General features: G+C 40.5%; 1 protein-coding gene across 1 annotated transcript; it reads right to left on the bottom strand.

Moving 5' to 3' along the window:
* Window positions 1–4495: 4495 nt before the first annotated feature.
* Window positions 4496–24087, bottom strand: LOC111587492 (glycogen phosphorylase, muscle form). The gene is made up of 20 exons (XM_023297466.3): window positions 23734–24087; window positions 18726–18827; window positions 18295–18373; window positions 18072–18175; window positions 16718–16849; window positions 15575–15686; window positions 15346–15428; window positions 14249–14392; window positions 14037–14129; window positions 13211–13357; window positions 12267–12430; window positions 12000–12114; window positions 11222–11323; window positions 10991–11138; window positions 10852–10910; window positions 10139–10280; window positions 9787–9994; window positions 8621–8755; window positions 8220–8286; window positions 4496–6532 (listed from the first exon to the last, which is right to left on the bottom strand). Exons 1-20 carry the CDS (start codon window positions 23974–23976, stop codon window positions 6383–6385), a joined length of 2529 nt encoding a protein of 842 aa, XP_023153234.1. The 5' UTR covers window positions 23977–24087; the 3' UTR covers window positions 4496–6382.
* Between the last annotated feature and the right edge of the window lie 575 nt (window positions 24088–24662).

Below are 24662 nucleotides of genomic sequence, written 5' to 3'. Positions count from 1 at the left end.
TCATTTTAATGGTCTGATCGAGGCAGAGTGCAGCCGTTCACAAATGCTAATGTCAATTTAATTTAGTTCATTTTTATGCAAGTTAACACTGATGTGCAGCACAGAGAGTTTACAGCTGTTGTTCATTTTCAGCTTTCATCTATAGTTTTGCTTTTACATTAAAATACACATTTTCATGGGGTACTTCTTGTGTGAGAAATTTACCAAAGAAAAGTTCAGCAGTTGTTGATGTGCACGAAAGGAAGGATTTAAATCTTCATATGTTACACCCCAGTATAAAATTAAAATCAGAACTGACCTAAATAAATGTATCTATGTTTTATTGGCAACAACATAACATAGCATAACTCATTGGTTTTATAATAGGCATGATATTATTGCTAGTGTTGTCACAGCTCATGTATTACTGTGAGCTGTATTTATGCCATGTTTAAGCCCAACGTGCTGTTATGCAGTTCAATATATAATCAATTACAAGCTGTTCCTAGGTTTGGTATAAAATCCTGATATGCAAAGTTGCAAAGATGAAAGAAGTATTCACATTATATTTAATACTACAATATAAAACAAAAAAGCACTCAGAGAGGGCAGTACTCGGCCAAGGCTGTTCAGTCCTTGTATCATTTCTGATGGATGAGTCCCAATAAGTCATCAGCGGTGGATTTGTAGTAGGATCACAATCATGTGATCATCAGCAGGCAACTGACGTAGTGTTCACTTGTTGTCATAGTTACACATCTCACAATGATACAGAAATCTTTAACAAATCCGTGGATCCAGACTATAAGCCGCATCACTGGCAAAATCTAATCACTTAGTCCTTGTGTCATTTCTGACCTTCTATGAAAATTTCATCGAAATCCGTTGGTCTGTTTTTGAGTAATGTAGACAGACAGACAGACAGACAGACAGACAGACAGACAGATGGATCATCACATAACTCCACCGCATATACTCACAAATAATTTTAACATTGTGCAATAACCAGATTAAAATCTAAAGATTTATGGACTGCAGGATGTTAACACTGTCTTTGCTGCACATTAACGCAGCTGTGCAGAAATTAAGTCTCAGGGCAGGCTGCATCAATTTAATATAAAGTTCCCTTTTCACAATTCAAGACCTTTATTTGTCACAAACACAATTATACACAGTATAATGTGCAGTGAAATGCACTGAGCACCTGTTCTTGACTGAAACAATAAGAATAATAAGAATAGAATAAAGAATAAAGAATAAAACCACACAAGAAATAAATATTCACCACCGTTCAAAAATTTGGGTTCACTTAGAAATGGCCGTATTTTTGAAAGAAAAGCAGTTTTTTTTTCAAAGATAACATTGAATGAATCATAAGTCCAGTCTAGATATTGTTAAGGTGGTAAATGACTACTATAGCTGGAAACGACTGATTTTTAATGGAATATCTACATAGGGGTACAGAGGAACATTTCCAGCAACCATCACTCCTGTGTTCTAATGCTACATTGTGTTAGCTAATGGTGTTGAAAGGCTAATTGATGATTAGAAAACCCTTGTGCAATTATATCAGCACATGAATAAAAGTGTGAGTTTTCGTGGAAAACATGAAATTGTCTCTGTGACCCCAAACTTTTGACCAGTAGTGTAGGTCAACCTCAACTAATATGGATCAACTTTAACGAATATAGAGCAACTTTAAGTCAGCTTAGAGCAACTTTAGCTAATATAGAGCAACTTTAAATACTACAGAGCAAATTTAACTAATGTAGTGTAACTTTAAATCATTTTTGAGCAACTTTAAATAATACAGAGCAACTTTAACTAATGCAGAGCAACTTTAATTCATGCACACTACTGTTCAAAAGTTTGTGGTCACTTAGAAATGTCCTTATTTTTGAAAGATAAGCAGTAGTATATATTTTCCATCTTACAACCATATAATTAATTAATTGGTAGGAACTGGTCAGTTGAAGTAGTTTTTAGAGTGTAAAATTACATTTTAATCTTATTAAATCCCAGAACAGTGTGAATGCATGTGTTTTCTCTGAATTTATGTTGTAGGATAACGTTATTTCTTTTACTGACAAATCAAAGATAAGATGGTTTTACCTTAGCTGACGTTTCAACTGTAACTGCAGTCTGCTTCTGAGCGTCATCCGACGTGTGCTGACGTGTCCTTTTTTATCAGGTGACCACGCCCCTCGCCGTCCAGTGGTCTCTGGAGGATGGAGTCCCAGGTATTAGAGGGTGTAGCCCCTCGTCCCGGTTCATGGAGCAGCTCGCCCGCTTCCTGATCTCGATGGCCTCCTTGATCCATCGTTTATGTTTGTTGGTTTCCGATGTTAAAATCCTCCCCCTGTCCCCGTCCATGATATAATTATTTCTTTTGCAGTGATCCATGATGGCTGATTTTTTGTTTTCTTGTTCGGCTTTTTCTTTTTGTGTTCTTGTGAGTCGTCCAGTTGTTTCCTTTTCGCATTCTGTCTGGTGTTCTTTTCGTCTTGTATTGAATGTTCTGCCTGTTTCTCCAATGTATGTTTTCTCGCAAGATTTGCACGGAATTTCATAAATGATGTTGCATTTCTTGTCCGGTTCTATTTTGTCTTTGGGATGGACTAATAGCTGCCGGAGTTTTGTATGTGGTTTTACTGCTGTACTGATGTTGTGTTTTTTCATTATGCGCTGTATGGGTTCTGTTATCCCACGGATTGCTCTCCCAAAGAGTTAGAACTATCCCCTGAAACTAACACAATGTATCTTGGGTTGCGTGAAAATGGAACAATGTCTAGCTCTTGTTGGGAAAGATCAATTTTTCAAGTAAATTCAGTACTTTTTTGCCTTGTGAACACTAGCTGTCTGTTCAATAAGTTCACACGCCGCTTAGACTTCCAGTTCCTTCCTTACTTCCTGACTGATAAGTGATTCAGGTAAGCTTTATTGACATACACAGGCGCTTCACATAGCAAGTTGATGACCTTCCAAAATATAGAGAGAAACCCAAGAAATCTAAAGAATCTCATGGATTCCCTTTGAGCAACACTTAGCAACAGCAGGAGGAAAAACTCTGTTTCACCAGCAAGCCTTTTTAGGAACCATGATTAAGCCTATACTCTGAGAGCAAAGTGCTCTGTTGAGGAAAATAGGGTCTTTACAATACGATGGAGCCTGGTCATTTGGATCTTTGTATGTTAGAAGAAGAATTTTAAAATACATTCTGGATTTTACAGTGAGCAAAAAAGAGAAGCTACTATGGGAGAAATATGACCTGTAATGCTGGATTCTGATATTTGTCAGCATCTGAACAAAATTCAACAAAATCTCGCAACAAAGTTATTGGTAACTAATCCAGACACATTTGATTTCCAGAGTAATTGGCCAGTAGTACATCATAGAAGGCCTGGCCTCCAGCTTCCTCTTCACAATGGGAGGTTTGGGCTTTATAATCCTGGACCGCTCCAATGCACCAAACATCCCCAAACTCAACCGAATCCTGTTGCTCTTCATTGGGTTTGTCAGCGTTCTCCTCAGCTTCTTCATGGCCAGAGTGTTCATGTCAAGTCTCTTCTTTTTGTTTTCCACAAAATAAACGTGTTTCTTTCAAACTAGCTTAAATAACAATTCATTTTCTACTAATTTGAACTACAACTGTCATGTTACAGTCTGTGGTAATTTGTGTTTTGTCTTTCCAGGGGAGGGTTAGCTAATTGTGGAACGTAGTACAATTGTCCTGGGCTGCAATACCTGCTGACCGGTGCCAGAAGTTGGTTGACTCCATGCACCACAGTGAAGCGGTTATCAGAAACCGTGGTTATGCAACTAAATTTATGATTCTCAGGAAAGTTGAATCTTCAAGCATTTCTTAGTTTATACAGTACATTTTTGAGTTTGTAAAGAAAGATGTCAACACTGCTTTTTTTTAACATATTTCTTGACTTTCTGTAAAATATTATCAAATTCAATTACTTGTTCCAATTTTCTTGTTTTGAAATAGAATGTGCAGTGTCCCCAATGCATTTGTGTTAATTGAAATACAATTTATTTGAAGAATTTTGAGGTTTACTCACCTTTTTAAACACACTGCTATTATTATGAGCGTAACTGTAAATACCATGATTGCATGTCACTAACTTCTCTTTTCTCTGCCAGTGTGTTTTGTCCTCTGAGCAGGTATCTCTGGCTCTGGAGCTACACATCTCTGATCAGCACTTACTGCATCATTCCGTCCGTTTTTAACGTTTAATAAATTTGAAAATATGGATAAAAACGGGTTTGTTATTTTGGGTGAGTGTAGACTGTTGGTCAAAAATGGAAACTTTAACTAAAATTTATCAACAATTTATTGGGTTAAAAACCGTGAAGGATTCTGAATTAACTGCATGTGTGCATATATATGCTTTAAAATAAACATGAAGTGCTGAATTTCACCATATAAACCTTGAACATAAGCTAAATTAATGGATTTGTTTTAATGTGCCACTAACAGAGACATAACAGTGAACTGAGACGTCTCAGCTGCTGATGTTAGTCATTTATTGACTAAAAAAGGAAAGCGCTGACTGACAGAGACAGTGCTGGGTTCGGTGTAGTGGACAGCTGTTTCTGCAGCACCACAGCATTCAGTCGTGCAGCAGCTGAACGAGGACAAGATGCTGTAACAGTACATCAATGGAGCACAAATCCATAATGTCATGGACTCATAAATGTTACACACAGAAGTACATCAGACAACACACAAATCTTCCAAAGATAAATTCAGTCACTTAGGTTTTAGGTAAAGAAGGCTTTGTTATTTTCTATTACAGGTCACTTTTAGGAACAGACTACAGCAGGAGACACACAAGCATGCTGAGGAGATCACACACAAATTCATATCTGCATTGCAGGGCTCCCCAATCAATAACAATACTAAAAATGCACACACAAATAGATACATTCAGAAAACATCATAAAATATTAACTGAGCCGTTGGGGAGTCTCAGACTTTGAAATATTGATATGAACATTAATGTGTTGTGAACATGACTTCCGTCCAACACTATCTAGTCACAGTGCTACTGTAAGGCGGTGGTTCCATGGAAGACATGACTGGCTTGGAACCATAACAGTGCTGAGGTTTTTCTGCATTTATGCTGGCTTTAGGTAGCCATAGACACTCTGAAGTAGAAGGGGAATGTTGTGTAAATCTTGGTTAAAATGTCCAAGTTTGCTTAAAGATACATTCCCCAATTTTGCTGAAGCTCTCGAAAAAGCCCAAATTTCAACTTAATGTAATTTAAGGATTTAGGGTGCTACTATGTACAACAGCAAAATAAGGGAATACCTTTAATGTTCCCATCGAAAGTGAAGAATTCTCATGATTCACATGAAGGTGGGGAGATTTTCAACATCTATGGCTAATGGAACTCTTACCCTGCTACAGACTGCATGTAAAAGATGGACATACCCTCATGTTTGAAAAGTGAAGCCAATGTGGAAGTACCTTAAACCCCTATTTTTTTTTTTCAGCCAATGGGACGATTTCTCTTATCTGTGTAGAAGTCAATGAGAAAAAGACTCTACTTCTCACCTGATTTGTTACCTCAACAAACATTTCCCTTCTGAATTTATGATTTCAAGACTGTGAATACGGCATGATGTTCATTAGGTAAATTATGGTCCCATTTAGAAGAAAATAGAAGATCACACATAGTATGCTTTAGGACAGAAATCTTGTATTGACTGCAGGTGACTGCTGTATCACAGCAAGTAGTGTCCTTGAATTCTCACAGTTCACAAAGTCCAGTTTCAAAAGACCAACATTGCAACAGGTAGTTTCCAAAAATGCAAGACTTCAAAATGGCAGTTCACAGACCAGTGGGTGACATCATAGTGACTACATCCATCTTTTATATACAGTCTGTGTATCTCACTGAATTTTAGCAAAAATGTATCCTCTTCAACTTTTGGATCTACTTTATCTTGGAAACTGATCTTACAATCTGCTACCCTATTTTGCCTTATTATAGCATTTGATTTTGCTTTACAAACTGAGTTCACATCTTATCCTGCCTTGCTTTTTGCACATATTTTTGTGGCTGAGAACTTGTACAGCACTTTGGTCAACTGAGGTCGCTTTAAATATGCTACATAAATAAACGAGTTTTGATTTGATTCCATAGTCTCCGAGGAGACAAGGTTTTCACCTAACATTGAGGATATGTACTGCTGGTGCGGAGAGAGAAAAAAAAAACAGACAAAACTGTTACTAAATAGCCCATTTCAACATGTTAGTGCAAAATGAAGTGGAAGCAGTAGGTTATACAGGGTTCAGTAAAGAAATAATGCCACAGTGAACAGTGAAAAAAACTATATTAATCATCTCTGAGCTAAACAGTGATGTGGTGAAGGCAGGTGTTTCAGTTTAGCGAGGATCATCTGGAGCAGCAATCTTTTCCAAAGTTGGCTCCATTCCCCAGATCTCCCTGGCATACTGGGAAATGGTGCGGTCACTGGAGAATTTACCACAGCCTGCGATGTTATGGATCACCATCTTGGTCCACTCCTTAGGGTTCTGTTAATACATAGAGGAGTGGTTACAAGGCAGAGTTTATATTGGAAAAACAAAATTAGCAGGAGGGGTGTTCTTAATCTTAGGTTATCACTGACTGAAAGTTTCGAAGGGGGCAGCGCATGGCATGTTAAAACACTGTGGAAACTGGATCAGCTGCATCTAAAACTGCCATTCCCCCTGGACGACCACACTGTCTCTGCCCGGATCTCAATGCTCCTTGCAGATATCTCAGCATGGATGGAAAAATGCCACCTTCAACTCAAACGCTCCAAGATTGAGCTCCTTGTCATCCCAGCAAATCCCTCTATACAACAAGAAATCAACATCCAGCTTGAATTAACCCAACTCAAGCCCACAAAGTCTGCCAGAAACGTGGACGTCATGATCGATGACCAACAACCCTTCAAGGCTCATGTGGCCTCTGTTGTGTCGATTCGATTCCTGGACAACATCAGAAGGATCAAACCCTTCCTGTCTGAATATGCAGGACAACTCCTGGCACAGCTTCACTGGCTTCCAGCTGCTGGGTGCATAAAATTCAAAACTCTGACACGTGCATTCAAAACTACAATGAAAACCGCTCACTCCTACCTGAACTCTCTTATTCAGGTCTACACTCCCTCCCCGCTCACTGCGCTCGGCCAGCAAAAGGCGCCTGATACAACCACCCCAACAGGGCAACGAGGAACGAGTTACCAAACTCTGTTCCATCTGCAGAATCCCTCTCAGTCTGTAAGAAAAGACTAAAAACCAGCTCTTCCTCTGTACTTCACAGACTGCAAAAACAAAAAAGAACTTGATAACACCTCCTGTGCTGCCTATAGGCACCATGGTCCTATTATCACACTTGAACTTGTTGTTTGACATTTATCCAGGTTGTTTTCTCCTGACTAGATCCTTGCTTGTGTTGCATCTACTCTCAAATGCACGTCACTCTGCATAGAAGCGTCTGCTAAACATGATCAGGTAGACAAAAAGTGATCACACCATCTAAGCTGTCAGGCTTTGCTCTTCTTTACAGATATAGAATTTACCAAATTTAAAAAAAAAAAAAAAAAAAAAAAAAAAACAAGAGTCCAATCAGTAAAAATCCTGTCCAACAAAGGCTGTTGGACAGGATGTGGTCTCAGAGGACGAGCAGCATCTCTAGGCCCCTTTTTCAGAGGGAAAACACCAACAAGAAGTCTGAAGTAAACAGACTCCATTCTGAACAAAGAGAAGTAGCACTCCATTCTTCAGAGACATGCTCAACTATTTGCTTTGCATCTCTGTGTACAAAGATTGATACTGCAGCAGGATAATGAGCCCAAATACATTTAAAAGCTTCGACTTGAAGACCACAGAAGACCAAGGCATGCTGAATGTCATGTACTTCACTCCACAGTCACTTGACCTCAAGCCCACTGAATATTTATGGGGTGCTTCAAGACTGACAAAGTCAAAACAAATGCATATTAGAAGTATCTTTACAAGAGATCTGACTTTTAAACCCTGCTGTATATAGATAATATGGTGGTGAAGGGGGGTAGAGCAGATATATGACAGAACAGAATACATATCATAAGTCCAAAAGGCTTAAATACTTATAGGTGTCACAGCATTATCATGTTGTATCAGACTATTTAACTACAAGCTACAGTTTCTTTTTAGCTACGCTCGATTTCCTTTTTGCTGAGGGTTAACAAACCTTGTAAAGAGCGCTGACTTTCTCTTGACATTTGATGTAGTCTTCATAGTCTGCAAACACTTTGAACCTGCAGAACAGACAAAATAGACACGATGAAGCCTTTTAATATAAATTAATACTCCAATCATTTGAGACATTAATAAGATCAGGTACACAAATCAGTTATGAAACCAGTCTTCTGTGGGCTCAGTATTTAGTCAACATCACCAGTCAGAATTGAGCTGATGCTGCCTTCGACTTGTCGTACTTGACATAACTGAAAAAGTCAGTCTCATGACTGGCAGATTTTTGGCTTGTTCATTGCAACTTTAAAACGGATGACAGTGATGACGCTTGCATGACCGTGTGCTACATGTTAGCAAAAGACGGATTCAACAGCATCAGCATAAATGAGTTCTAACCTGTCATGGTGCATCAGCATATTGATGAGATCCTTGAAGAGGTCAGGCTGTGCAGGGCTGAAGAAACCTCCTGATATCTGGTCCATCGCCTGTTTCAGCTCAGGGATGCGATTGTAGTATGACACAGCATCATAGCTAAGAGCGACAGATATTCAACAAACACTGGGTTAGTGTTTGTTTTTATAGTGTGACTCACAAAATGTAGACTTCAGATATAAGCTTGCCTTTCCCTCCACACGCTTCTCCTTCCTTTCCATTATCTTCATGTTACTTTTTCAAAAATGACCTTCACTATGGGAAATAACAAACAACCTCTAAGCGGCAGCCTACGCTTGGAAAATTTCATGTTTTGCTGAGGGTTTGGTTTGCGCAATAAGGCATGCCTGCTTTGTTCTTTCAGTCAATTATCCATTTTAAAGCCAGTTCTTGCCTCCCTGCACACAAACTTCAGTTAGCTGACATTAGTCAAACTCCAGGCATGTCTTCAGGACATAAAGACCTCAAAGACTTGTAATTTTCTTCATTTAAGGTCAGACAAAACTGAGATTATTGCATTTGGCTCTAAGCACCTCAGAAACACTATCTGGCACCAGATAGTCACTCTGGATGGCATTGTCTTGGCCTACAGTTCTACTGTGAGGAAGTTTGGAGATATTTTTTAACAAGGATATCCCCTTTAAAAGACACACAAAACATGTCTGTAGGAGACCCTTCTTTCACCTTCGTAATATCGTCAAAATCCTGTCTCAGTGATGCTGAAAAACTAGTCCATGCATTTGTAACCTCTAAGCTGGACGACTGGAATTCCCTGTTATCAGGTTATCACAATAATTCTCTTTAAAATCCAGCTGACACAAAATGTTGCAGCCAGAGTTCTGACAGGAACCAGTAAGACGGATCATATTTCTCCCATATTAGCTTCTCTTCATTGGCTCCCTGTAAAATCCAGGATAGAATTTAAAATCCTGCTTCTCACATGTAAAACTTTCAATGACCAAGGTCTATTGCATCTTAAAGCCCTTATTCTATCATATCATCCTAAAAGAGCCCTTTGCTCTCAGACTGCAGGTTTACTTGTGGTTTCCAGAGTTTCCAAAAGCAGAATGGGAGGCAGAGCGAGTTCAGTAAAATGTACATTTATGAGTTCACACCATTCTTAAGCTCACCCCTTCTTGTCCATAGCCTCTACATCGTCCACCCTCATGCCAAAAATGAAGAGGTTCTCCTCTCCAGCTTCCTCTGCCATCTCCACATTGGCACCATCCATGGTACCAATGGTGAGGGCACCATTCAGCATGAACTTCATGTTCCCAGTGCCAGAGGCCTCAGTGCCAGCGGTGGAAATCTGCTCCGACAGGTCAGCTGCAGGGATAACTGCACAGCAAAAAAAAAAAAAAAAAAAAAAAAAAAAAAAAAAAAAAAAAAGAGTGTAAGCAGTAAGTTAAACCTTTTATATATTATTACATAACTATGTAGTGTACTGTACTGTAATAGAACAAGCTTAACATTTATTATTACCCTTCTCAGCCAGAGTGACCCGGTAGTTCTCCAGGAAGATGACCTTAAGACGTTCTCCCACCACAGGGTCGTTATTGACAATATCTCCGATTGATGTGATCAGCTTGATGATCATCTTGGCAGTGTGGTAACCTGGAGCTGCCTGGAAACACAAAAGAGCCACATAGTGGGAAACACCAAATACAAATCAATTTTCCCAGTACAGCTCAGCAACAATTATTCAGTCAGTGTGTACTCGGCAACATTCTTGGCTGAATTGCAGAAAAATTTTTAAAAAACGACAGTGGTGATCTCTACGAGGAGAAAGTCAGGATTTTGGTAAATATGCTTAGTCCCTTTCTGTGTGAGATGTAATTGGTTTAGCTTAGCATAAGGACTGCAAGTTGGGAGTAACTTTGCTGGTCCTGTCCAAAATTTAAAAATATACCTCTAAAGCCTTCGATACCAAACTGTGACAGACATTTATGCTTTAAATCTTTAACGCATGCCTTTTTAGCCAGCAGCTTCATTGTTTCCTTTCTCTGTGTTTGTGCCAAGTACAATAACCATCTCTAGCTCCCTTCTCTGTTGTGAACACACAGAAGTCCAACTAACACCCATCTTCTCACCTAAGTGTTCATGTGGGATGGCCAGAAAACATTGTTTACAAAAACACCATTGTTCAGTTATCTTGTAAATCTGGCAAATTCTAGTTAGCCTCTAATGCTACTCACCTTTCCTCCAATCATAATAGTCCTGGGAGTCCATGACTTGCTGGGCTCCTTCCTGATGCCTGATTTGGAAGCAAAAAGTTTTCTTAACTGTGAATCCACATTTGTTTTCTGTAAATGTTTCACAAAAAGAAGCACCCACGATTGTACAGTGTGATGATGTGCAAGCAGTTGAGCAGCTGTCTTTTATACTCGTGGATCCTCTTCACCTGGACGTCAAACATGGACCTGGGGTTGATCTTCACCTTGTAGTGCTCTTCAAGATAGGCAGCAAACTTCATCTTGTTCTCCTTGAAGTTCAAGAAGAGTGATGTGATCAGAAACAAACCATAAGAACATAATGAATCTCTGTTTTCACCTGTTAATCTCTCACTTGTTTGACTTTGGCAACATCCTGAATGAAGACGTCATCGTCCACAAAGTCCAGAAGCTTCTTCAGCTGGTCCAAGTCACGGATGTAATCCTCTCCAATCCTCTGGAAATGAAAAAGGTCAGTAACAAGGAGTCACTCAAATGTCAATTACCATGTCAAGGTCAAATCAGAGCTGAACTAAACTGAACTTAAAGCAGAATTACATAATTTACTGGGGTATACAATACCTGACATTTTATCATTTAAGTCATTATCTCTAACATGTTAGTAAATAACTGCCTGTAGGTACATCCAGCAGAGATGGAGAAATGTCAGTATTCATTTGGATTTTTGTTTGTGTCCTTGCATGTATGTGGATACTCTGTTTTGGTCTCCACAAATTATTATTTAGCCGCTAGATGATTTGTGATGTTTACCAGTTAATTGTTTTCTGACTGTCTCTCTGCAGTTTGATGCATAATGTGTAGCCAGAAACAGGTCTGACTGGAGTTGTGAAATTGTACAGTAAACTTGATAAAAAATAAAATAAGAAAAGCTGTTGAGTTAAGAGAAAATGCAGAGTTAGTAATAATTTTCTGTGGAATTGTCCTTACATATTAGCATTTTCACATTCCACACAGTTATTTGATCCATTGTTAACAAACGTGTTCCAACTACCCGTCACCAAATATCATCTATGGTTAAAATGAACACTACCTTTACTTCCATAACCATTGACTGCCAAACTAAGTTGTTGTATTTCACAGCTTTCAGTCTGTATGATCAACAGCAAGCCCACCTCAGCGATGACCTCAGCCAGGCCTGGGTTGCACATGACCAGCCAGCGTCTGGGAGTGATGCCATTGGTCTTGTTCTGAAACTTCTCAGGGTCAAGATCGTAGAAATCCTTGAACCTAGAGGAGGAGTGAAACCGCCATCAGAGACCAATTTGGGATATTATGTCCAAAATATTAGCAAAACAAAAACTCTAAATCACACTAAATTTACATTTCTAGAAATATTTACAAACACTGCTGGAAGAGAAATAAGTCTGAGCTTTTCCTACACAGTGTTTTTGATGATTTCAGAGTGGATGCGGGCCACTCCGTTGACAGCATGAGACCCCACAATGCACAGGTGAGCCATATTGATTTTCTTGACGTCCCCTTCTTCGATCAGGGACATTCTGCGCATACGGTCAACATCTCCAGGGTACAGTTTAGTGATGCGCTGCAGAAGTGAAGACAGATGCACAATGATTAATGAAAGCTGTGGATATTTTAATCTTGTGAAATGGTATTGTTATTCAATTCTACAACTGAAAATCAAACTGGGAAAGAAATGCTTTCCTTCCCGGGATATTTCTGTCTTACATAACCCACATCTTTCAAGGAATCTTATTAGAAATTTACATTTTTAGAGCTGCATATTTAGCATTCTCTCATTTTTATCAACCATGTCCTAATAGCATTAGTTGCACATTCACAAATTTTGATTCAAGACACACTTAAGAAGATAGAGCTGTTGTGGAGATTTTAGAAATTGTCATACTGGTCAGTATAAAGCACCATTTTTACTTGGTTTTTTAAATTAACCACTTTGAGGCAGCAGAACAATCTGGAAACAACATTTAGGAAACCAGTAACATCTCTAAAACAAATCTACTAATTCAGCAGACACTGAATATTTGATTTCATTTGGAAAGGTCTTTGTGTCCTCTTGATTTGTCCAACATTCACTTTCCTTTTAGTCTCCACCAGAAAAAATATCACCCTAAAGTTAAAACAATCTGCAGAGCTCAGGGAAATTAGAGTACAAGCAACATCTTTATTATGCATAGTCAAATGATGTACTGTCACTGTAAACAAATACTGATAAGTGGAGCTTTAAATGTAAAATCCAATCATTTGTGTGCACAGAAACAAAATGATTAGATACCAATTTGAATGTTCCTTAAAGTCTGCAGCTTAAAGCCGATAAAGGTTAATAAATCAAAAACTCCCCTGATACCTCCAGATGTCTCCTGTTGATCTCGTAGATGATCTCCAGGTGTCGAGGCAGGAGGTTTTGGAAGAGGTCAACAGGCCAGCGCTCCAGTGCCTCAGGCAGGACTGTGTGGTTGGTGTAGGCACAGGTACGCACCACGATGTCCCAGGCCTGGACACAAAGAGGACAGAGTCACAGCCTGGTGGGGTGGGGACATCGTGCATTTGATTTGATTCCAAAAGTAATTATAATTATACAAAATTAAGAAAATCGGCTGATCAAAAATGTTAATTAACGTCTGCCTTCAATCACACCATGGGCATTCAAATGCCCATACTGTCACTGCCAGAAAAAGATTTGGGATGTTCCAAGACATAGTATGTCAAATGCAGTATGTCAAAAATACCAGGATGTCCTCCTACATAAAGTCTGATTTGGAGTTTGCAAGCCAGCATGCTTTATTTGGATTTTTTCCTTTTTAATTAGAAGATTTGTTTTTATTTATATATTTGCACAATTGTAAATCCACCAAAAAAATGGGATGTAAAAACACCTACTATCACACATGAAATGCAGCCTCACTCAAAGAAACATCTGAAACGCAAGATGATCCTACATTAGCAAGTTAATTTGTTACATCCTATTACAGTGTGTTACTCAAGTCTCGGAGTTATGCGTTATTCTGCTGTGGCTGACGTACTTCCGTGCCACTGTTGCTGCAGTGTTCGAAGATGCAAACAGACTCAGCTACTACAAAATGACCACAGGACAAATCAGCTCATATACAGGAGTTACAGTTTTGAATAGCAGGCTCAAGTCTAATGCTACAACACTGTAGAATGTCATTTACCTTCTCCCAGCTGAGTTTCTCAATGTCCACTAGGATCCTCATTAGCTCAGGGATGGCCAGAGCGGGGTGGGTGTCGTTCAGCTGGATGGCCACCTGCAGACAAAGAAAAAAATAAAATGGTATAGAACAAGTATCGAAGAGGAAACTAAAGCAAAGTTTCATCTGCATCTGTTCATAATATAACAAGTATCATAGTATGATGCAGCTCTCACCTTATCTGGCAGTGTAGAAAGGTCCAATCGCACAAACTCTGTGGAGCCAAACTTGGAGGCTTTGAAGCGACGGATGATGTCTTGAAGAGTCGCTGCTACAACAAAGTACTCCTGCTTTAGACGCAGCTCCTTCCCTTCAAAGAACTGAAGGATGAAGACAACATGGAACACTGTTACAACAGTCTCCTTTTTTTTATAATAACTAGCTAGCTGCACAGTTGCAATTATTGTTGTAGAAACATCCATGTACACGACTGAATCCTCTTATAGGTAGAGGAAAAGCAGCAACATATATGTTTTTTTTCAGGGCAGCAGTATTCCACCAAAGAATGAAGACACATCAGCCTCTCACTATTTAAATTATAAGGTTGTTAAAAGGTAGCATATTAGAATACAGGTGTGTTTGTGTCTTTTTAAACCTTTAACCGGCAGAGCAGCATCAGCTTTAATTTAGATATGTGTATTTGGCCACTTCATGGGAAGAAAACTACAACATCAAAACAGAAGTCAAGCGAGGTTGGGGGTTGATTTACCTTTCTAGCAATCCTACAAAGAGTTCGTCAAGGAATTTTTCTTGGTCTTCTAGATTTCAATTTGAATTTCATTTGGAACTTCAGCAACAGCTACCTGAAAACATTCCTGCTATGTTCTTATACTCTTTTCCTGCTTATTGGGTATCAAATAATTTAATATTCAGAGTGTGCGACAGCATCGAAGAGAAGGCCGTGGCTGTTGACTGTTAGGACAAGGTTAGAGGGTTAACCGTCCTTAAAAAGCTTTGAAATTTACAACACTTGGCCTTCATAATGACGACGGAACAAGCCATAGCTTTAAGAAGCTAATTAAGGGCTGAGACTTTGGTTAAAAGTTATCCGAGAGCTTCTATTTTCACACTAAAACTCTGTCTAAAACAAAAAGAATACACAAATCCTCCTTACAATGTTGAATGTTTCATCTTTAATTTTATGTCTTTTGAAGATTAGTTAATCCTCTAGTCAGTGAAACTTACAGTATAGTATCACTGTATACTAATGCTGGCCAAAACAATAAAAGGAAGAGAAGTTGAAATAAACTGTAATGACTAGAAATTGACTTACATTGTCATTGGGGTAGAGAACTCGGGAGATGTTCTCTGCCAGGTTTCTATCCAGCACAGCTTGGATGTAGCCACCAACATTAACTGTGGGACAACGGCAGATTGAGGAGCTCATGCTTATTCATTCTATGTCACTTCTTCTCTTATTAGTGAATACGATTGCCTAACAACGCCCAAATTATGCAGTATGTCTGTAGTAGTTATTTAGGCGCAGAGCGGACAATACTCACAGTCTTTGAGGTTAAAGTCACAGGGGGCCTTAGCAGACCACAGTCTCATGGTGTTGACAATGTTGTTTCTGTAGCCAGGGACAGGAGTGTCATAGGGAAGAGCCAGAACCACCTGAATTACAACATATATAAAAATACAAACAATAAACATTTTTCAAACGCTACATTATTCTCTGTACTGTGTGTAAAGTAGGAGGTTAGACTGATTAGAGCTTTTAGCATCAGTAAAAGATTGTGCTAAGCTGATTTTAGCATGTAAATATCTTTAAGTGTCCAAGGACAAATTTTACATTAAAGCAGAGTCTGACTGTTATCTCATCATGGCCTATAATATCTGATGAGTCAGACTCAGCATGCTTATATATACATAATCGGAATCTGTATCCATAGCTGATCTTGTGATTATCTGGCTGGGGGTGGGGGGTTTAGATCTATGCCACGCAACAGTGGTGATAGTGCATCGCATTGTTATATGCTGCTTTTGATGGGGACTTGTGCAGTTGGCTTTGTGTTGGCCTCCAGTGTCGTTTTTCATAGCCGTATTGACTTGTTGATGAAGGCTCTTAGTGTCCTGTTAATACTGTACAACTCTAAGCATTCTGGGATCTATGTGTGTGGCACTGAATCATAGGCTTTCTTGCAGTCAATCCAGGCTGTGCACATGTTGATCTGTCTGGTCTTACAGTCTTGGGTGACTGCTCTGTCTACCAGTAGCTGGTGCTTATTTCCTTGTCTCCTCCAGTAGCCCACATTTGCCATCAGGGTGCCCTGGTTCCCCAGCACCCGACATGGACCTTGTCAATCCGGGCGACATCTGAGCCCGAGGTAGATTTGAGGCAGGGCAGCATTGCCTAAGGGTCCTCACTAGACACCTGTGCCTTGACCGGGATTTGAACCATCAGTCTCCCAGCTGCTAAGGTATGAGAGTGTCTATGTTTGTGAACTAAGTGTTAAAGTGTTTTTTTTTCTCTGCTTGGAATGTTAGGGTTAGTAGTGTCTTAGTTCCTCTAAGTGAGTCGCCAATCCTTTTGTTCGAGAATAACAATGCAACTTCCCCAACTTTCACAGACTGTTTGTGTTTAATATACACAGTTTTAATTACAGTTGAGTACTGGTGTCGGGTTCGCCCTCTTTCCAACTAACCTGCGTGTCGACCCATTTCACTCCTTCAGCTGTGTGCTCCACCCTGCCATAGAAGTGGACTGGGCGCATATACTCAGGGCGAGCCTTCTCCCAAGGGTTACCATAACGCAGCCAGTCATCAGCTTCTTCCACCTGTGGAAACAACCCGGTGGCATTTATTTATTGAGATAGAAAACATAAAGCATCCAGTGAGGTGTCAACATTTTCTACCGTTTAAGTTGAGCAACAGAGATACAGCTGTGTCCACCTCATTTGTGCTTGTTATTTGGTGGCAATTTTGCCATCTTTATGACTCTGGCACAGGTAGATAAAGGCCACACTCTTAATACCACCTACCAATCTCTGATTGACTTGTCAGTGAACAAGACACAAAATCTATGTGTTGAAAAATCAGGTCTAAAACCAGAGCTAGGTCTCAACTCAAGGAGTTATTGTAATGACTTTAAACTCCACTTGACAAAATTTTAAAGACTTGACAATGATGACTGTTGGTCAGATAAAGCAACATGTTAAGATATCATCTAGGTGTTTTGAAACATGTAGTTCCACTAGACTGTCGCACATTACAGGTCAAATATTTCAGAGATTGACCAGAAAAACTATCCACAGATTCATCGATATTTCTCTAGTTTCTGTCTTCTTCTTCAATAAAATTACAAATTTTTACCAAATCTTTTAGTTTTAGAACGTCTGATGACAAATTAATTGAGTAAGAGATTCTTTGATTGGGTATCCCCTTCGATTAATATGTATCTGGGATATATAGCAAAACAATGAAAGGGAATAAATTTTAAGTTTTGAAGTGGCCTAGTCAAAGTCTGGACTTGAGTCCCATTGGGATATAGTGGTGGGACCTGAAAAGAGTAGTTCATGCTTGCAAATGTGGCAGCACTAAATTATATCTGCAAAGAAGAGTGGCCAGAATGCCACCACTGCAACGCCACAGACAAATCTCTGTTATCAGAAATGCTTGGTTGCAATTGTTGCTACTACAATTTTATTGACGTCAAATTTGTATCCAATTATCTGGAAACAATAAAGTAAACAAACAAAAATGTTTGAAAAGGTCTTTCTGATACTGATGGATCTGTGTTTGGAAAAAGCTTAAACGTAGAACAATCATGGGCCCGTCACACACACGCTGTGGAAACTGCCACAAAGGCTGGCCAGCTAGTTGTCAGGATTAAGTGAAGTGCCCGTAATGTGGAATCTGTTGTCACAAGGGATAAAACCATCAGCTGTTGGTCCAAATGCCCTACATCCGTTGGGTTGTGTTGTGATTTGGCGGGTACTGTGTAGTCTGACTTCCGCATATCGAAGCTTTAAGTGCATAGACTCCACCAGGTGAACATACCTGCCAACCATCGCTGATTTTCTGATTGAAGATACCAAACTCGTAGCGGATACCATAACCATAAGCAGCCAGTCCCAGAGAGGCCATAGAGTCCAGGAAACAAGCTGAGGAAACAACAGGAAGTTGGGTGGAGTGGAGTGGAGGGTGAGATGGAGTGAGTAAAGACCGTCTTGAGCACTAAACATCACTGTCAGCAGCCAAACAGGAGGAGGCATGAACTCACCAGCCAGTCGACCCAACCCTCCGTTGCCGAGGCCAGCATCTTCCTCGATGTCCTGCAGCTCCTCCATGTCCAGACCCAGCTGCACAAAACATCAACACCTTCTTAGAGCCAAAACAGTAAATACAATGTCCTTGCAGAAATAATGCAGATTTGAGCTGTAAATATCATCCAACATCAACCTCTTACAATGGTTAAAGCAATATTATATATAGTCTTATATGTATATATTGTAAATGTTTTTTACACTTTATTTCGAAAAATTTGTTTTTGCTTCTTACCAGTCTGATGGTGAGTTTTGCAACAAAATTTCATTCAAATATGCACCAGGTAGTGTATGTTTTGTTTGACAATCAAAGCGGCTATGCTATTCTATTCTATATTATATAACTTTTGTTCAAAGTACCACTGGTTGAGAAACAGATTCTCCCCACCTGGTATGTGGCTTCATCACAGGCGTTCTCCAAGGCCAGGTTAACCATGGTGTTCTGCAGAGTCCGGCCCATGTAAAACTCCAAGGAGAGGTAGTACACACGCTGCAGAAAACCAGAGCAAAATAATTACTAAATGATGGCTTTGACTCTGTTTCTACTGAATATGTAGCTGCTAGTGCTTCAAATAGTCATTCCGTTATTTCAATCATTTCATCTCCAAACAGCAAACAGAAACAAAATTGCAATATGTTGCAAACATATACTGTTCCATCCACAATTTGAGAGGATGAAAAAGATTCAAGGTTCAAAAACAAACAAAAAAAAAAAAAAAAAAAAAGGTGAACTAAAACTCTCCACAAATAGTTGATGCTAATAATAGAACATACAGTATGTGCTCCATTGGGTGTCTATAATAGCGCTGCCCTGTCTAACAGAAAACAACAGCTGCTGTCAGACAACAGCAGCAGAGCTATTCCTGACAACAATCTCTAAGACTTTACAGTGAAGTGAATCAGACCACAGGCCGTCTGGAGCACTGCATAATGCTTCATCACAGCTACTTATTTAAAGAAAACAGAGTGTCCAATGGCAAATATTTATCCAAAGTCCAAGGCTGTTGTAAAACTATGACTTCCAACTGTACTGACGTTCATCTTCTCACTGACCTTCTTTTTTGACGTTATGCCTCAGTTTATCATTTACACATTACAACTTACAGATCACAGTGCATCTACAGAAGGCACAAAACATTTAGTCCCAGGTATCTGGAACTGAATGATATAGTATTTTACTTGTACTACTTTACGGCTTTTACTGCATTATGATCAAAACAACAAAAGTCAGACATAAAACAACAAAAATATTTTTAAAAATGAGACAAACGACATGAAGCAAAACAAAAAAAAAGAGGCAAAAAATTAGACAAGTTACATAGCGACAAAAAAAATGGGTAGAAACTACACAAAAAAATTACAAAAAAGGAACAAAATGACAAAAAATTGAAAACACAAGTGAGACACAAAGGAAACACAAAATGACAAAAACATGAGAAATGACAAAAGGCAGACAAAAAACCAAAAACAAGACAAATTATTACAAAAATGAGACACAAAATGACAAAACAACAAGTACAATCTAGTATTTTACTTTATGATCAAAACAACTTGTCAAGGTCTGGAAATTATTTGAAATTTACGGTTTTACAAATTTACAATTTGCAGTCAATGTCTTCTCCGTAATTCTTACACTTTAAAAGTCGTCTGACGGGCCGGATTGGACCCTCTGGCGGGCTACTTTTGGCCTGTGGGCTGCAGTTTGACACCCCTGCTCTAGTGAGTATTTGGGGAAGCAGGACTGTGTTTCTGGAACAGACTCAAAATAAACTGGATTTGTAGGCAGGTGTAACAGATCACAAGCACCCCTGTCAATTGTGGACCTGAAGCTTCACCAACACAAGACAGCTGAGAAGCAGGTACATTGGTCAATAGGCATTTAATCGGTGGTGTAATGTATCGCTGTATGCTCTGTTGGCTTCAGACAGACCTTTAAAGTGTGCACCCTCTGTTGCAATGTAATCTAGCCTTGAAACACGAATATACTTTAGTGTTGTCTGCAGCAAAATGCCTCTTGATGAATTACATTACTCAGAGTGGCTGGCCAGGAGCGCCTTGCTTGGGTGGAGGAGGACATAAGGTTGTGGTGTATAGACTCCGCTAAAGGAGGTCTGTAGGCATGGATGTGGGTGACAAAAACCGATGTTGTGGACTGGTGTGCCTCAAGAGACCTGCACATTTGTCACGAGAAGAGGATCATGTGGTGAAAAGGCTTTATTTTCAAGGGATGTGGTAGTTCAGGGAAGGAGCATGCTTTGGGTTTCTTCATGCAACCGAACTTCCCTTCTTACTTCTGTGTTTTCAAGGCATTTTGCATCCGATGCAGTGAAACTATCAAGCAACTTCTATTGCTAGTGATGAAGAGTATACATATCAAATCAAATCAAACTTTATTTATATAGCACTTTTCATACAGTTAAAAATGCAACGCAAAGTGCTTTACAACATTAAAAACATTAAAAACAAGAAAACCCGTCCCTCCCTCCCTCCCCCATATATACATATATGCACACAACTGCAGGAGCACGCACACGTACGCACGTCCACACGTCCACACACACACACACACACATACAGACACACACACGCCCACAGACACACACTCCCACCACTGACAGTAGGGAGACATGGCATGGCACTAACGATTGTGGAAAACGCCTCCAATTGGGGTCGTCCACACTGGGAGGAGCCACAGGCCATGACCACTGGGGGCGCTGGCACCCAGACCCCCCGACCCCGACAGACAGGGGGACTCCCACACCGAGGTGGGGAGCCCCCCCCAACCAGCTGGGCCGAAGGGACCCATGGACAGCACCCCCAGTGGGAGACCAGATACAGCCCCCAGTGTGGAGGACCCCCCCTGAGGAAACACTGGAGTTAAATGACTAAAAATTTTAAACTACAAGATAGAATAAAAGACCTATAACATAAGTAAAAAGGTGAAAGGTTAAAAAAAGTAAAAGAACATACGAAAATAAATACAAAATGATAAGAACATGAAGATTTAAGAGGTTAGTTAAAAGCCTGATTAAAAAGGTGAGTCTTTAACCTTCTTTTAAAAATATCGACGGTCTCTGCAGTCCTGAGGTTCTCCGGCAGGCTGTTCCACAGACGGGGGCCATAGTGGCTAAACGCCGCCTCACCGTGGGTTTTTGTCCTGGCTTGTGGTATGGATAAAAGGCCACTGCCAGAGGACCTCAGGATCCGCGAGGGTCGATAAGTTAAAAGGAGATCAGATAAATAAGAAGGCGCAAGGCCGTTAAGACATTTAAAAACTAATAAAAGAACCTTAAAATAATAAAATAAAATAATATCACTGTTGTTTATTGCCCAGGCCTGACTGGCTGGTTTCGCATCCATCCATCCACCGCATAATCATTCATCACTCATTAGGATTGCGGGGGGGGGGGGCTGAGTCTATCACAGCTGACTTGGGGTGAAGACAGGGGACATCCTGGACAGGTCACCAGTATATCACAGGGCTACATATAGAGACACAATCACACTCACAGACAATTTAGAATCACCAATTAACCTCAGCATATTTTTGTAAGTTTTGAAGTGGCCTAGTCAAAGTCTGGACTTGAGTCCATTTGGGATGCAGTGGTGGGACCTGAAAAGAGCAGTTCATGTTGCAAATGTGGCTGCACTAAATCATTTCTGCAAAGAAGAGTGGGCCAGAATGCCACCACTGCAATGCCACAGACAAATCTGTTATCAGAAATGATTGGTTGTAAATGGTGCTCTATTTTTCTGTTGGTCACACATACTGTGGAAACCGTCACAAAGGCTGACTAGCTGGTTCCCGTTTTTTAATCCCAATTTCGAAAACGGGAAAATACTTGAAAATGTGTGAAATTTGCACACACATCAGGACTGGCAAATTGATTGAACTTACATAGCAGTAAGCCAAAATAGCTCAATAGCGCCACCTGTAAAATTTCAAACAGGCTCTACGACCAGGACCTGTCACCTACAGCTATGAAACTTAGTAGGCATAAGACACAACAGGAAGTCTGCCATTTTGAATTATGTATCATATTTTAGATACATTTTCAAAAGCTATAGACTCAAACAGGGTAACTTCAACAGAGCTGAAATTTGGCCAGGATGTACTCCAGGCATGGGTGATCAAAAGTTAACAAAATGCTTCGCAAAAGTCTGAGGGCGTGGAAAAAGCGGCTGGCGGAATTTCGACAATTCACCATGACTCAGGAAATGCTGTGTAACTAGCCTGTACATGCTCCAATCTGCCTCAAACTTTACATGTGAGATCAGAGTCCTGCCCTGATGAATTCTCTGGAATAAAATACGGTCACAGAGAGAGCACCACCTGGTGGATGGGTCACCATGAAACAGGAAGTGCTGTCTAACTAGCCTGTACATGCTCCAGTCTGCCTCATACTTTACATGTGATCATAGTCTGGGACTGATAACACACCTAGGCCAATATAGTCACAGTGATAGCGCCACCTGGTGGACAGTTTTGATAGGTCGCCATAAAAAAGGCCACAGTCCGAAATACACTCAGTTGCAGCGCCACCTGGTGGACATGCTTGGATTTGCTGACCAAAAAGGATGCGAGGACCCGATCAACCCTGCTTGCAGCTTTAATTTCCAGTATTTTCTGACATAGTGCAAGCAATAAAAATCTGTCAATTACTTATGAAAAACAATATCAGATGTACCAGCAGTGAAAATGCTTGTAGCTTTACAGTGTGTCTACGATGAATGACAGCAACTTCACATGGGGTTTTCTTTTTAAATACTTGAAACGCATCCAAAACTATTTGATATAATAGTTGGTTTTTTGCAACAAATGGGATGGTTGGAGGCCATGACACGCGGTTATGTAATGCACGTTTCAGCAACCAGTTGAGTCTCCTCCGCGCGGCGCCAGAACTCACTGATGGACATGGGGAGCAGCGGGGCCGCGCATCGTCCTCAGCAACACGGCCGAGCACGGCAAGGTTAGAGAGGAGCAGAGACACGATGGAGCAGCACGTTATGTAACAGAGAGGAAACGTGAGCGTCAAACTCAACTGTCAGTAGCTGCGAACACCGTCAGAACCGCAGACTCCGGGGTCTGAGCACACCAAGCGCCAAGTCAGAGCAGGCGGAACGTGACTATAAATGGATGCAAAAAAAACAGAACATCAAAGCACAGGCACGAGTGCACGCACGTACGTACACACACACACACACACACACACACACACACACACACACACACACACACACACACACACACACACACACACACACACGCACGCACGCACGCACGCACGCACGCACGCGCAGAGGCCATCAGCTGTGCTACTGCAGCACACACACCCTCGTCCCCTCCCACTGCTCCCGATCAGCTGTGTACGTGCACGACTGCGGCATCTGCTTACTTTGGGGTCTTTCTCGTAGTAATGCTGCTGCGTCCGGATCCAGCGGCCCACCAGATGGTCCCGGACTGTGTTGGCTAGGGCGAAGTAGTAGTCCCGCTTCGTGGCCACATTTCGGTCCTTCACAAGGGTGAAGTGGAGGTGCCGGTTGAAATTAGTTTTCAGGTCCGCGACGTTTTCCACCCCGGCTAGCCCCCTCACGGAGATCTGCTTCCTCTTGTCCTGGTCTGTCAGCGGCTTGGCCATGTTCCCAGCGTTGTCTGCGGACTTTTTACTGCGTGTTGAAGTTAGCCTCCAGCCGACAGCACACTCACTTGTCTTCCTTGTTTCCACTGAGCGAACACAGGCGGCGGACGGAGCGCTGCAGCCTCTTTTATATGTCACGCATGCGCTGTCAAGACAGAACGAAAAGAGTAGTCGTTTCCGGTTGGCACTTACAAAATAAAACTCCAAGACCATCGTTTTTAAAGTGCGTCACACGCTACTGTCAGAATTCCCCCATCTTGTTCAGCAAATTAATGACTAGTGTTTAGTTTTAACTTTAAAAAATCCTTTAAAGCCCATAACTGTGTTGCTGTTGTAGTATCTGATCTGATATCTACACATCCTTGAGGCTTAAGAGAAACTACGACACTGTCTCCAAATTGTATGGAAAGGCTTGCCAAGAGTGGAGATATTCGGTAAAGGTTACTTTTATTTTAACTTCGAAATTCCTTTATTTCCGGTGTTAGTCTGATTATTTTACCAGCGATCCATTAGTGAGACTTCCAATAAAACTTGGAGAAATAAATAAATAATTGTTGTTGTACATTATGTCTCTGTAAGCATTGCCTTGGAGGTACATAACGTTTTTCGTCGACTTTTACAACGAACTGTACCAAAAGTAGTTTCTGCTTTATATACTGAGCTATTTGGGTTTTAAAAACAATTTA

This window comes from Amphiprion ocellaris, chromosome 23 (assembly GCF_022539595.1).
Source record: "Amphiprion ocellaris isolate individual 3 ecotype Okinawa chromosome 23, ASM2253959v1, whole genome shotgun sequence".
Classification (NCBI taxonomy): Eukaryota; Metazoa; Chordata; class Actinopteri; family Pomacentridae; genus Amphiprion; species Amphiprion ocellaris.
The sequence above is the reverse complement of the archived record's forward strand: the minus strand, read 5'-3'. Positions and strand labels throughout refer to the sequence as shown.

Coding starts and splice junctions, on each gene's coding strand:
- LOC111587492 (XM_023297466.3), bottom strand. CDS start 23,976: ATGGCCAAGCCGCTGACAGACCAGGACAAGAGGAAGCAGATCTCCGTG. Junction 14,393..15,345: donor TTCTCTACCCCAATGACAAT/GTAAGTCAATTT, acceptor TTCATCCTTCAG/TTCTTTGAAGGGAAGGAGCT. Junction 10,911..10,990: donor CATCATCACACTGTACAATC/GTGGGTGCTTCT, acceptor CTTCCAAATCAG/GCATCAGGAAGGAGCCCAGC.